A 12935-nucleotide genomic window follows, 5' to 3' on the forward strand; every position below is an offset into this window, starting at 1 on the left:
TTGATTTCCCCCCAAGTGTGTGTAGTTAGGCCATTGATAAGTCGGTGGTTTGATTTTTCGGCTCTACTCTCTGGGAGCTGTCTGCTTGCAGGCCTCTTCTCGGCTGTGCCGTAGAACGAGCCGCGTGGCTACTGTTCAGTATGGGTGGCAAGTGTTCAGTTATTTAAAAATGGTAGAATTATGTACCTCATTAGAATATTTGTTTTGTCTCTATAACATTTAACATGTTCTAATATTTCCTTACAGGAATACACATGGTTTGATAAAAGCCATTATGAAATTATTACAAATGCAAGCTGTTAAGGAAGGACAAGGAGGGGAGAAGAATATTCAGGATATATATTCTATTAGGTAAGCCTTTTCCCTTTTCTTTAAAATACAGCTTTTTTATTGTGTGAATTGTTAGGTTGTGAACTGAGACATGCTAAATCCATTAAGAATAGTTATTTCAGAGATTGAGCAAATGTACTTAAAGCTGGAGTGTTAACTTCCTCACTGAAAATAGGAGACTAGCAAAGGGCCATTACCCAGGGCAAGGTCAGTAGTTAGGAGCACTGATTTACCTTTTCTTTGTTATCTATAGAATGTAACATGGTAGAATTATTTTTAAAAGAAAAATTACACAGCACCAATTATAGTTAAATGCGTTGGATTTTATTGGAGAGTGAGGACAAAGGATGGCATCATACTTATTTGTGAAGGTGACCTTAACCATTGCCTTGAAGGTCCTAGAAAGCCATTTCTTAAGACGGGAGCTCCCCCTTAGTGAACAGAGGACCCCAGAGGATGCCATGTCTATTGTCTTAGGAACTCTGTTTAGTGATGCATCCAGAATGTGCCCGCTTCAAAAGAATGAGAACATGGGACCATAAACAAGGGGACTGGTTCATGGCAGAAAGTGGCTCACTTGGGCTATGCCAATTCAACAGGGAAAGTAAATCAGATACTTGTGACTCCTCATTGGCTTGAACATACAGCACCTGCAGTTTTGAGCGTTTGACACCACAGCAATCAGAAGCTGTGAGAGGGTCTCTAAAATGTTGAGTGCTGCCTACTTACGTATATTTATAGTGCTTTCCTTTTGAGAATAAGTCAGCAGTGTCTCATGTATTACAGTGTTCTTTCCTGAAATTTTAGTGCTATTTATGATCTCTTTTATTTTTATGAGTACATTATTGAGAGTTTTTTAAGCCAATTTTTTTAACAAGGTCAGATTTCATTTTATGTATTTCTTTCTTAACATGTTTTTAGAATGTCTTCAAACTTATGGAAAGAATGTAGTACAACGAATAGTGAATTCATTAACTTATTTGTTAACACATTAATTTCTTTTTAAAAAGGGGAAGCAAAAAGAGAAGTATTTGCTGTTTGAAAATACTGTGGAAACTTGGGGTGTGTAGAATAAAACTTTTCCAAATTGATAAATATGCTTTTCTTTTTTAAACATAGTTGTGCCTCCTGAGACACAAGGTTTCATTTCAGGTTTGTCCTTTACCCATCACCTTGACCAGAATTGAACCTACAGAGTAGATAAGCGGATCTTTATATTTCCAGATGAGTCATAGTAACATCTGTGTTTTCTCTTTTTTTAAAAAGTTCAAACTCTTGGGCCAGTTTCAGGATAGAAAACGATTTCATTTCATTATTGTTCACTGGGTGTTATTTATTTATTTATTTATTTATTTATTTATTTATTTATTTTAAGATAGGAAAGCTATTGAAGTTTTTAATTTGTTTTTTATATAATAGTTTTATGACAAAATCGACCCATTTAAAGCATATAATAGTATATTCATAGAATTATGCAACCATCACCATAAGCAATTCTAGGACATTTTCATCATTCCAAAAAGAAGCCCTGGCTGGTGTTGCTCAGTGGTTGATTGTCCTCCCATGCCCCCAGGGGTCACCAGTTCGATTCCTGGTCAGGGCACATGCCTGAGTTGTGGGCTTCACCCCTAGGAAGGGGTGTGCAGGAGGCAGCGGTTTTCTCTCATCAGTGTTTTTCCCTCGCTCTCCCATTCTCTCTCTCTCTTTCTCTCAAATCAATAAAAACATATTTAAAAAAAGAGAAATACCTCACCCATTAGCTGTTGCTCCATATTTCCCTCCACCCAGTGGGGTGTTTTTAATTTAATGGTTCTCAACCGTGCTGCTCATTAGAACCAGCTGGGTGTGAAACACACCAAACATCAAATGCCCCAGACCAGCTGAATCAGAGCCTGCCATGAGGCCTAGGCATTCGTAGTTTTAAAAAGACCAGGTGATTCTGATTCACAGTGAGTATGAGATCTCTTTAATGTGCATTCTCATCACCGAGGGCCTTGTGGAATGGCAGATTCTCTCGTTAGGGCTGGGACAGGCTCCAGATTCTTCTCTGACGGGCTCCCAGGTGCTGCTGATGCTGCGGGTTCCCCACCACACTATAAGTAGCAGAGCTACGAGCAGCATCAGAGGTACCTGGGGGCTTGTTGCGAGTGCAGGATCTCGGACCCCCTGAATCAGAGCCCACATTCTGGTAAGATTTTTCAGGTAATTTAGAGGCACCGTAAAGTTTAAGAAGCCTGGTTTAGGTGATGGTAAAGGGAAATTTTCTATCATGCAGAAAAGTAGAGTTGCTCTCGTTTTCATATTGATTGTCCTGTTTTCGAGTGCTAGACCTTCAGTCACCTGTAATGTTTCACTTGTGTTTCTGTTTATAATGTATGTTCTCCTGTAGTTGGTTCTTCTAACTGCAGTCTTGTTTTCAAAAGATAATAGGTGCTAGGTGTGGATAGGGAGCCTAGTTTGAGGAACTGAAGGGTTTGTTTTTAGTTTGGTGGCACATTAAGTGGTCCAGAATCAATCACCTGAGTTGGCATAATCCAGTAATGTTTATGGAGAGCCCTTATGTGAATGGCTGTTTGGTACAATAAATCAGTAGAGTGTAATCGAGTGTGTAAGAGCCTTAAGTTCCTCCAGGGGGGATTGTGGATGGCAGGAACAGAGGAGAGGTGAGCCTGAAGAGCAGATTCCCCTCAAGAGAGCTATGATTACCTGAGTCAAGCATAAAATCGTCATGCTGTTTTAGATGTATTGCCACACGTTGGCTAGCAATATCACCCAGCCTTGGAGAGGCAATTGATGAGCCGTGTTTGAAAGCATAAAAAGGATATGAGAAGCTTAGTGGTGTTCCCTGGTTGTGCTGCAGGATTAATTTAAAATGGAAGGAGTATGAAACATAATTGTAAGCTTTCTGGGCGTGAAACTAATCTGTCCTTTTAATGGTACTAAGGACTCTGCTAGTGAACAGTTGGGGGTTAAGTATTTCTCACTTTTTGTCTTAAGAGCTAACTCGAATTGTAGTAAAATAGAATATGTGGTCATTTTACGGGAATCTGTGCTGAATTGCACAACTCATGCCAGTATGGGAGTGGAGAGGACCCAAAATGTTAGCCAAAGACTTCCTTGGTTCCTGTGAATTTCCTGAAGGAGCTCTAGAGAGGGCTTTCTCTTTGTTGAACCTGGACCTCAGTGGTTCTCAAACTCCCTGTGTATAAGAATCATCTGGGGAGCTTGTTAAAGGTACAGCTTCTCAAGCCCACTTGCCGGAGATTCTTATTTACTTAGTAGGTTTTGTGTGAGATTCAGAATTAGCATGTTTGTCCTGCTGGTCAGTGATATGGATATAGGTCACCTGTGGATCACACTTGAGAAATACTGCTTGAGCTTCTGGGAGCTTAATGGTGCCACATTATGAGCTGCAAGGAACCCCTTGGGGTACACTAAAGGGTGGTCCTTGAATGGTTTAATCATGTCTCCTTGCCTGTTTCGTATTTGGGAGGCAAAATGTCTGTATGTTCCTAAGCTCCAAGGCACCAAGTTCATTGTATCATGGACAATAAAGAGGCCAAGAGTAGAACCAAAGTATAATTCTAAAGGAAATGCATCCAGTGAGAGCAAGCCAAGTGAGAGAATGTAAGAGATTTAAATCTCATTGCTCCATTCAATGAAATAATGCCATGGCCCGAACACATTAGTGCTCTTTCTGGTCAAGTGGTAGACAGTTGTGGGAACAGGAGGCGAAGAGAGCCCTCATTAACCTCCTGAAAACCACCACTGGTTTTTAGTGTTTACAGTGCATAAGCAGCTCATCTTCAGAGTGTTTGATATGTGTGTCTGGGACATGCCTGCAAATCTGCATTTTAATAAGACTTGGATGTACAGGTGGTCCACTGACCATGCTTTGAGATGCACTGGCTCAGGGTGTATGTACCTAATAAAGTTCATGTTGCTTAACTGGACCCTTCTATAGTTTTATGGCTTGAGCAAGATTAAATGGGAATATTTGAGTAGGGTTGCGACTCTCATTGCCTTTCAGGATGGGGGTAATTGAAAGAACAATGTAGTACATTTGACTGCTGTGATTAAATGAAGAGCTATGCCAAATATAAAAATCTTAGGCCGTGAGTCTCATCCCTTAGCACATTAGAGCTGTCAGAGGAACTTTGAAATATACAGGTGCCTGGGCTCCACCTGGAATGACGGGAGTGGCAGCCTCAAGCATTGGTATTTTTTTCAAAGCTTCCTAGGTGGTGTCTGATGCTTTCGTAGAGTTGAGAACTGCTGGCCAGTTGCTGTAGCGAGGAAATGGGGGTTCATTGTTGCCAGGCCTTCAGATCTTTCAGGATTAATAACCTTTTATATGAAGTCTCCTGACTTGTAAATGTTGGGAAACAATTTAGATTTTTAAAAATACAGAGTAGGCAGTAAGTTTGTGACTTCTGGTTTAGGTACTTAACTATTTTCAGAAACTTTAGGAGCCTTTTCTAGCTGTGAACAATTTTTATATTACTTTTTCAAAGAATTGCTTCTTAGACATCCTTTAGTTCATGCTTATTTTCTTTCTACTTGTGTTTGGTCTGAATTTTCTTTTAGTTAGCCTGGACTCCATTTTTCTGTAGCACACGTATATTTACCTAAGTTAATTAAGCATTTGTGAATATTGACCATACAGGAAGTGCAGCGGAGAACTGATATTTGGCTGGTGTTTTGGTTGCAAGGAAGAATAAACTAAAATTTTATTATTTATAAATTATTAGAGGCTCATTTTCTCGTTTGCTTTGTAAAGTGCCATTTTTCACCCTGAAATTTTATCATGTGCTTTTGCTTTTAATTTTTCCTTTGCATATTCATATTATGGCAGTCTCCTTAAGATCTCTCTCCCCTCAGCTGAAGTGAGGAAATAGCTGTGAATTCATGAGCAGTAACTGCTTGTTCCAGAACTCGTGCATCATTCTGATGTGCCAGACATTGGCTGACATGCACAAATATCAAATGTTATTTGTGGAAAGGTTTGGTCTGATCCTCATCAAGCTGTACTTTCTGAAGTAAAGGAATATTAAATGTTTTTGGCAGATGGTATGCTCTGAAATGGGTGATTAGGCCAATAGTAATGGATAGTTATACCCTGAATAAATTAAAGTTATGCACTCTGTATGTCTATTTGTTCATCCATTTGTGCAATGTTACGTAGTTTATTTAGATGGAGAGTTGATTTTAAGACCTTAAAGATGTGTGTCCTAAAGGCTGAAGTACTTTGTAATTCATATTGATTTTTGTCACTTCTCTCTTAAGGCGAATGCATTTGCCCCTTAGGGTGAAAAGAGAAAAACAAGAGAAAGTCCTAAGAAAAGTACACCAAGTGTACTAAGACCAGTTTGTGATTATTGATATCAAAACATAGCCCAGTTTAGTTCTGACAACTTGATTTTTCTTAGCATTAAACTCTTTTTGCATTTTTTTATATCCATTTTGAAGGCCTAGAGTCCACTGTGCAAAGAACACAGGAATAGTGCTTCAGACCCAAGGAAAAGCATGTGATTAGATGCTGCTGTGTGGACAAGCTTGGTGCACAAGAGGAATTTACTGGAGGCGGAGTGGCTGGAACTTGGTCAAGGGAGGGAGAGGCCTAGTTAGCTAGAAGCTCAGGAGAGGTGGGCACGGCCTAGAATATAATAAGACTATGGCAAAGACTGGGTTTTATTTAAAGAGTAGCTCAAATTCACTGAAGATTTTTCTTTTTAACTAATTAATTAAAAAATTTAATGTTCCAGAAAAGTTGCAAGAATAGAGCAAAAGACTCATACCATTTACCCAGATTCATCAGTTTCTTTTTCACTTTGCCACATTTGCCTTATCATTCTCTATATAATTTTTCTTTTTAAGCCCAGAATATGGAGCGTCATCCCGTACACCAAAAGGTTGCAGGTTCAATTCCCTGTCAGGCCACATACCTAGGTTGTGGGCACGCTCCTAGGTTGGCGCGTGTACAGGAGGCAACCAAATGATGTTTCCCTCTCTCTCAAATCAATAAACATATCCTCGGGTGATGATTAAAGAAAACCCACCCAGGATATTTGGGAGTAGATTGCATATATTCAATAGTATGTGTTTCCTAAGGACAAAGATATTCTTATATTACCAGAGTACAGTTATCAAATTAAGAAAATTTAACATTGATACAGTGTTTCAATCTATAGTCCGTATTCCAGTTTTGTCATTTTTCCTTTTATGTCTTTTTTTTTTTTTTTTTTGTAGTATATAGAATGTACTGTAGGATCACATGTTGCCTTTGTTCTCATATCTTTTTTTTAATACTCACCTGAGGATATGTTTATTGATTTTTCTTTGTGAGAGAGAGAGAGAGAGAGAAAGAGAGAGAGAGAGAGAAACATTGATGTGAGAGAGAAACATCTATTGGTTTCCTCCTGCATGCACCCTGACTGGGAATTGAACCCGCAACCTAGGTATGTGACCTGAGTGGGAATCGAACCCTCAACCTTTTGGTGTACAGGATGATACTCCAACCAACTGAGCCATGCGGCCAGGGCTCTTTTTAGTTTTTTAAAATCTGAAACTGTTTCTCATTCTTTCTCTTTCATGACATTGACAATTTTAAATACTGTAAAAGTGACTCTTCTGAGGCTATTATATCTGGAGGCACTGAGGTTCATCTTCCCCTCACTGGTGATTTTAATTTTGCCCCCCCCCCATTCAAGGTGATATCTGATTTCTCTATTGTATTATCATTTTCCTCTTGTAACTAACAAGCAGTCTGTGGGACACTTTGAGGCCATGCAAATATCCTGGCTCTCATTAAGCTCACAACCCCCAACCAATTTTCTGTGATGATTTCAAAATGGTGATTTCCCAGCTCTACCAGCTCCTTCAGTTACTAGTGACAGTGGAGATAGAGATAAATTTTAGGAGTGAAAATGAAAGGAATCCCTGGAAATCCTCTTAATCTATAGATTCTAAAGCTCTACCTCTGTAGATTCTGATTTAGAAATCTCAGTAGGAGCCAGTGTGAGTACCTAGAATTTGTATTTTTTTAAAGTGCCAAGAGATTCTGATGTGGAACTAGGTTTGGGAATCACAGGACAGATGGTTCATATACCAAACAATGTCATGATATTTTATAATTACATTAGAAAAAGTCAATTAGCTTTCTTTCCTTCCACATCTGCATCTTTAAAATGGACACAGTTAAGCTCTCAACCATGGATATTGAGGTAATAAATGAGATTTTGATTTGAACTTACTCTGTTTATAATGGGAATCCAAGTTATGATTATTTATATTGGCCATATACTTATACTTCACATGATGCATTTGAATATTTTTTAAATCAAGAAGTTAACTAAATTTAAAATAGCACATAGCTGAGTTAAGTTTGGAATATTTTTTAATGTCTTTTTATTGAGATATAATTTACTATACCATAAAATTCACCCTTTTAAGTGTACAATTCAGTGGTTTTTTATTCAGTGTTGTTGAACCATTACTGCTGATTCCAGAATATTTCCATCACCCCCCAAAGAAGCACTATACCAATAGCAGTCAGTCATTTCCAATCCTGCATATCCCCGGCCCCTAGAAAATGTTTCTTTTATCTGTGGGTTTGCCTCTTCTGGACATTTCATATAAATAGAATCATAATATGTGGCCTTTTATGACTGGCTTCTTCCACTTAGCATAATGTTTTCAAGGGTTATCTATATTGTAGCATGATTAGTACTTCATTCTTTTTTATGGCTGAATAATATTACATTGCATGGATTACACATTTTATTTATTCTTCAATATTTTTGCATGCCTACCAATGAAGTTTTAGTGCTTTCTGCCTTTTACGTTTATTTCTGAAGGCAAACTACTTTTTGTAAGTTCCTGAAAAGAAACCGCTTAGTCTTTAAGAGTAGTCGTTGTTATTTTTCATTTCTATGCAGATTTCCTTATTACATTTACTATCTTATTAAGGTTGTTTTAGAATCTTGCAACACTAAAATATCGATCATCAGCTATTATCATATGGTTTTTGTTGTCAAGGTAAGCATTTTGCTTTTTGGGGGGCTGGTTATTTCAGTAATTGAATATATTATCTAAAGGGATCCCCAGAGATGTAGTTGTTTGGTTTTATTTAGCATAAAGTATGATGTGTCATTTAATCATCTGTACTGTGCAGTCACGCTTCCATAAGGGATTGGAACCAGTAGAAGACATTAGTATATTTTCCTGAAATTATAGAAACTTTAGTTCTTAGGGAGCCATGGTTTCTGGGCAGAATACATCATGTATTACCTTTTTTTGGGTGGGGGGGCAGAAATGGTGCTTACTTTATAGGTTTGTTGGGAGTGGTTCTTTAGACTGAATTGCAGCAGTTACCTTAGATATACTTAGTTTTAATTCACTGATACATTTTTTTTGGAGGGGAGTCAGGACCTTCCATGATAATCTCACAAAACTTTGGTCTTTTTCCTAGAAAATGTACATACGAATATGTACTTAAAATTTTCATATAATTTCAGAGGGTTTATGAATTGTTGTTTTAATGGATGAGTGGGACATCTTTATAGAAAAATCAGGAGCAAGAAGGGCAAGAAGGGAGTATTTGTGCCCCTGAAAAAGCCTAACAGAGTTAAGGGTAAGAAAGAAGCCAGGACAGCAACTGGGGAAGTGTAGCCAGAAATCTTTCCCAAGGGCCATCTGCCTCTGCGGTTTGATTCTTTCTGTTGAACTGCATGTTTTGCTTATGTTTTTATTTACTCTTTTCTCTCCTCTTTCCCACCCAGGGAATTCTTTGCTCAAGAATTATGGTTCTCATCAGCTGAGATTTATACCTGGGATTTAGAACCAGACCTAAAGAATAAGCTACACATGTTGTACAATCTTCTCGTTAGTAATTGCCACTAGAAAATGCTTTATAAGTTCTTCTAAGTGTGGATGTTTAATTTAAAATTCGTATGGTAATTTGCTGGTAAATGTCTTTAAGACTATAAAATATTATAATTATTGCCTTATTAGCCTATTTATCTTATCTCTAGTCTATTTTTATATTTTTGAAATCATGGCATGCAACTTAATAATATAAATTTTGGATCCCTAACTCAGTATTTGTATGTTTCTCCCCAGCCCTCACCTTGTACCTAAAATAGTCCCACACTTCTGACACTGGCAGACACTTTTGCATTAAATCTCTGCCTCTGTACAGATGATGTATCATAGAATTGCACACTTGAAACCTATATACTTTTATTAACTAAGGTCACTGCAATAAATTTAGTTTAAAAAAAAATCCCTGCCTCTCAAAGTAGGGATCCCATGAAAGTTCAGTGTGAGGACAAAATCATTGTAATATGAAGTATATATATTTCCTTTTTTTGTTTGTTAAATCTCACCTGAGGATATTTTTTCCACTGATCTTTAGAGAGTGGGAGGGAGTGGAGCGAGGGAGAGAGAAATGAGAGAGGGGCAGAGAGAGAGACACATCCACATTGATTGTTTGCCTCCCAAACACACCCTGACCAGGGCTGGGGATCGAACCTGCAACCCAGGTACATGCCCTTGACTGGGAATCGAACTCAAGACCCCTTGGGTGTGAGGGCTGATGGTATAACCACTGAGCAACACCAGCCAGGGCTGAAGTATATATTTTCAAAGAAATGTTATATTCTCCCTATTTGCCTTATAGATCCAAAGAAAAAATAACATAAGTGAAAAATGTCAAGATTAATTTTTGCTCCAAGTCTTCCTTTTTCTGGGAGCTTGTGTGGAAAGGATAAGATACTTCTATCCTAAAACACTATAGGGAATATAATGAGTCACAGTTATTGTTTGTTTTTCTTTTTTATAGTAATATGCATTGTGGAATCTTCATAATAGTTTTTTAGTATGCATTTTTAACTTAAAATCTGCAGAGCTTTTTTAAAAAAATCCCTTTTTGGCTTACTAGCACCTTTGAATCAAAATTCAGAGCAGGTAGAGAAATGCTTTTAAAATGCATGTTTGATGTGAGTGCTGTGCTATGCTTCTGAAAGCGCCGGGGTCACAGCTGCTTCCGTGAAAAGGCGTGGTGACTGCAGGCATTGTTTCCTCGCACAGAAAAGGCAATCTGTCTGTCGCTGAATTTATGATGTAAATCAAGCCTTGCCTTTCCTATATTCAGAGATGGAGCAGAAAGGTTGAGGTGACCTAAAGGTTACAAATAACTTCTGCTTTTTGCTTTGCCTACCCAAGACTAATTTTTTTTATTTTCTATGAAGATTGATGTACTTATACTTGGAAAGGTGAATCTAGTTCCATACCTTAGGTTACCGTTGCCTCTGCTGGTCTAGTGGAGCTATGACTCGATCATTCATTCGTCCCCCGCTCCATTCTGTTAAGATGCACATATTGCTGTGTGTTCTTGACAATGTTATTAAAGGGCGGGAGCACTGAAGTATTAGGTACCAATTCTGCATGCTTCCTGGGCTTTTTTTCTCTGAACTACATATACTTGAAACAGTGTGCTAGTGGGGCTATGATAACTTGGTTTTTGATAATCTAGTCAAAGAGTTTAAAATGATGGTTTGGGGACTGTGTGTGTGTGTGTGTGACATTTATTGTAGATGTGCATTTGGCACTGAAAGGGAAACATAAAAATCACAAGACATAGATCCAGCTTTCAAGCTGCTTATGCCCTAGTTCAAGATGCATGATAATCATAATACCCCGTTTATGGAGTATTCTGTGTGCTAGGGACTATGGTAAATACTTTATTTAAAATAGCAATTAAAACATTTACAAATTATGAATAGGGAAGTGTCGGAGAATGTACCGCACATCAGTTCATCTGTGGTAGGGAAAAGAGCAACAACGATGCACAGTGAGGGAGAGATTAGAGGCACTGAAGGCCGATGAAGGGTGACCTGGTTGCCTGGCTTGTATTGATGTTGCTCTTTAGAAACAATGTTCTTCCCTCTTAGGAAGAAAGCAGAATCTACTGCGTGTCTCAAGGGTTAGAAAATTCTGATTTAAAAATTTCTGTGGGCTCATTCTGGACATAGCACTTCTCTCTGAAATAAAAAATCTAAGATGATTTATCTCTTCGAGATAAAAATAGACCTCTTTTTTTGAGGTCTCAGATTTGAATAGACATTGTTCTTAGGGCCATTTAAGCTTGGCATAGAATTACTAATAGCTGAGAGCCATCTTTACTGCTTTCTGCTTTTACGGGGTTTGGTTCCACCTCTAATTTTTTTAAAAAATATTTTTATTAATTTCAGAGAGAGGAAGGGAGAGTGAGAGAGAGATAGAAACATCAATGATGAGAGTCATTGATCAGCTGCCTCCTGCATGCCCCCGACTGGGGATGGAGCCCACAACCCGGGCATGTGCCCTGACCGGGAATCGAACCCCGATTGCCTGGATCCTAGGCCGATGCTCAACCGCTGAGCCACACCCAGCCCGGCATTTCACCTCTAATTCTGAGCAGTGTGAAGGTTAGGGCTCTAATGGGTGGCTTGGGTTATATAACATTGGCAGCAGAAGGTACTTAGTCTGATTTCCTCATTTTACAGATAAAGAAACTGCCCAAGAAAGGTTAATTCTCTTGCCTGAGATCACACGATTTGTTGCAGAGTCAGAATATAAATTTGAAACTCTTGATTCTTAATTCAGTTTTTTCCCTTCTATTATTTTACCTCACTTCTCCACTCCTAGTTTTTTTTCTGAGATATGGAAGTGGCAGCATAACAGTAAATAATTGCGATGATACTATGTAGGCACTGCTTATCTAAATAATAATGATGATGACAGTGCCTCTACATTTGTGTTTGTTTACAAATCTTGTGTAGCTTATTGTCTGCCACTGTTTTACAAGTGGTCAGATTGATTGTATGGTCAACTCATCTCTCATTTCGAATGAAGTATTGTAGTTAACTTACTCTATAATTTGAAATGCAGGTTTGGGGATAATTGAAATTTTAAGGCATAACCCTTAAAGTTTTGGTGTTCTTTTGTACCACATTATTTCTTTTTTGACCAACAGCTCTTCTAATAAAGAGCCAAGTTGACTCATTTAATTTGTGGGTCCTTCATCTGCCTTGACCTTCCTCAGTTGTATGTACTTGAAAGAAGTGGAATGGCTAACAAGCACTGAGTGAGAGGAGGAAAGAATAATCATAAATCTAATAATCAGTCCGTGAATACATCAAGAGTTAACTATACTTAGCCTTATGACATTTTAAATGCTCAAATTATAATATTTTAAATAGGAAAATAATGATTTTCTATCATACCCAAATTAGTATGTACATTATTTAATAGTTTATTTTGGAACATGATTCTGTATTTTGCAAAGGCATAATTTTACATTTGTTTTCCATTTTAAGTCTAGTTTCTACTGTATTGTGTTACTCTTGTATACCTAATGCTAATATTTGGTACTATATTTCTATAAGAAACTTAAAATGTTGAGCACAATTGATTGCTTTAGGTTCATTGTGAAGAAGGGTGCAGATGAACCGTTTGTTTTAATAACTCAGGCTGTTTCCATGTTCTGATCAGCTCTGTGCCTCTCGCAGTGCTTGTCATTTTACCTGGTTCAGTGGTTCTTAACCAGGCACTGTATTGCCCCC

At 38.0% G+C, this 12935-nt stretch overlaps 1 protein-coding gene across 3 annotated transcripts in view; it reads left to right on the forward strand.

Moving 5' to 3' along the window:
• The window catches only part of FOCAD (focadhesin), a 256525-nt gene that overhangs the window by 47473 nt on the left and 196117 nt on the right, over positions 1 to 12935 (forward strand). For all 3 annotated transcript variants that reach the window (XM_081150464.1, XM_081150465.1, XM_081150466.1), the window contains exon 5: positions 247 to 351. In XM_081150464.1, the coding sequence (XP_081006590.1) occupies positions 247 to 351 (105 nt within the window). The remainder of the gene's footprint in view (positions 1 to 246; positions 352 to 12935) is intronic.

This window comes from Miniopterus schreibersii (assembly GCF_964146895.1).
Source record: "Miniopterus schreibersii genome assembly, chromosome: 11".
Classification (NCBI taxonomy): domain Eukaryota; kingdom Metazoa; phylum Chordata; class Mammalia; order Chiroptera; family Miniopteridae; genus Miniopterus; species Miniopterus schreibersii.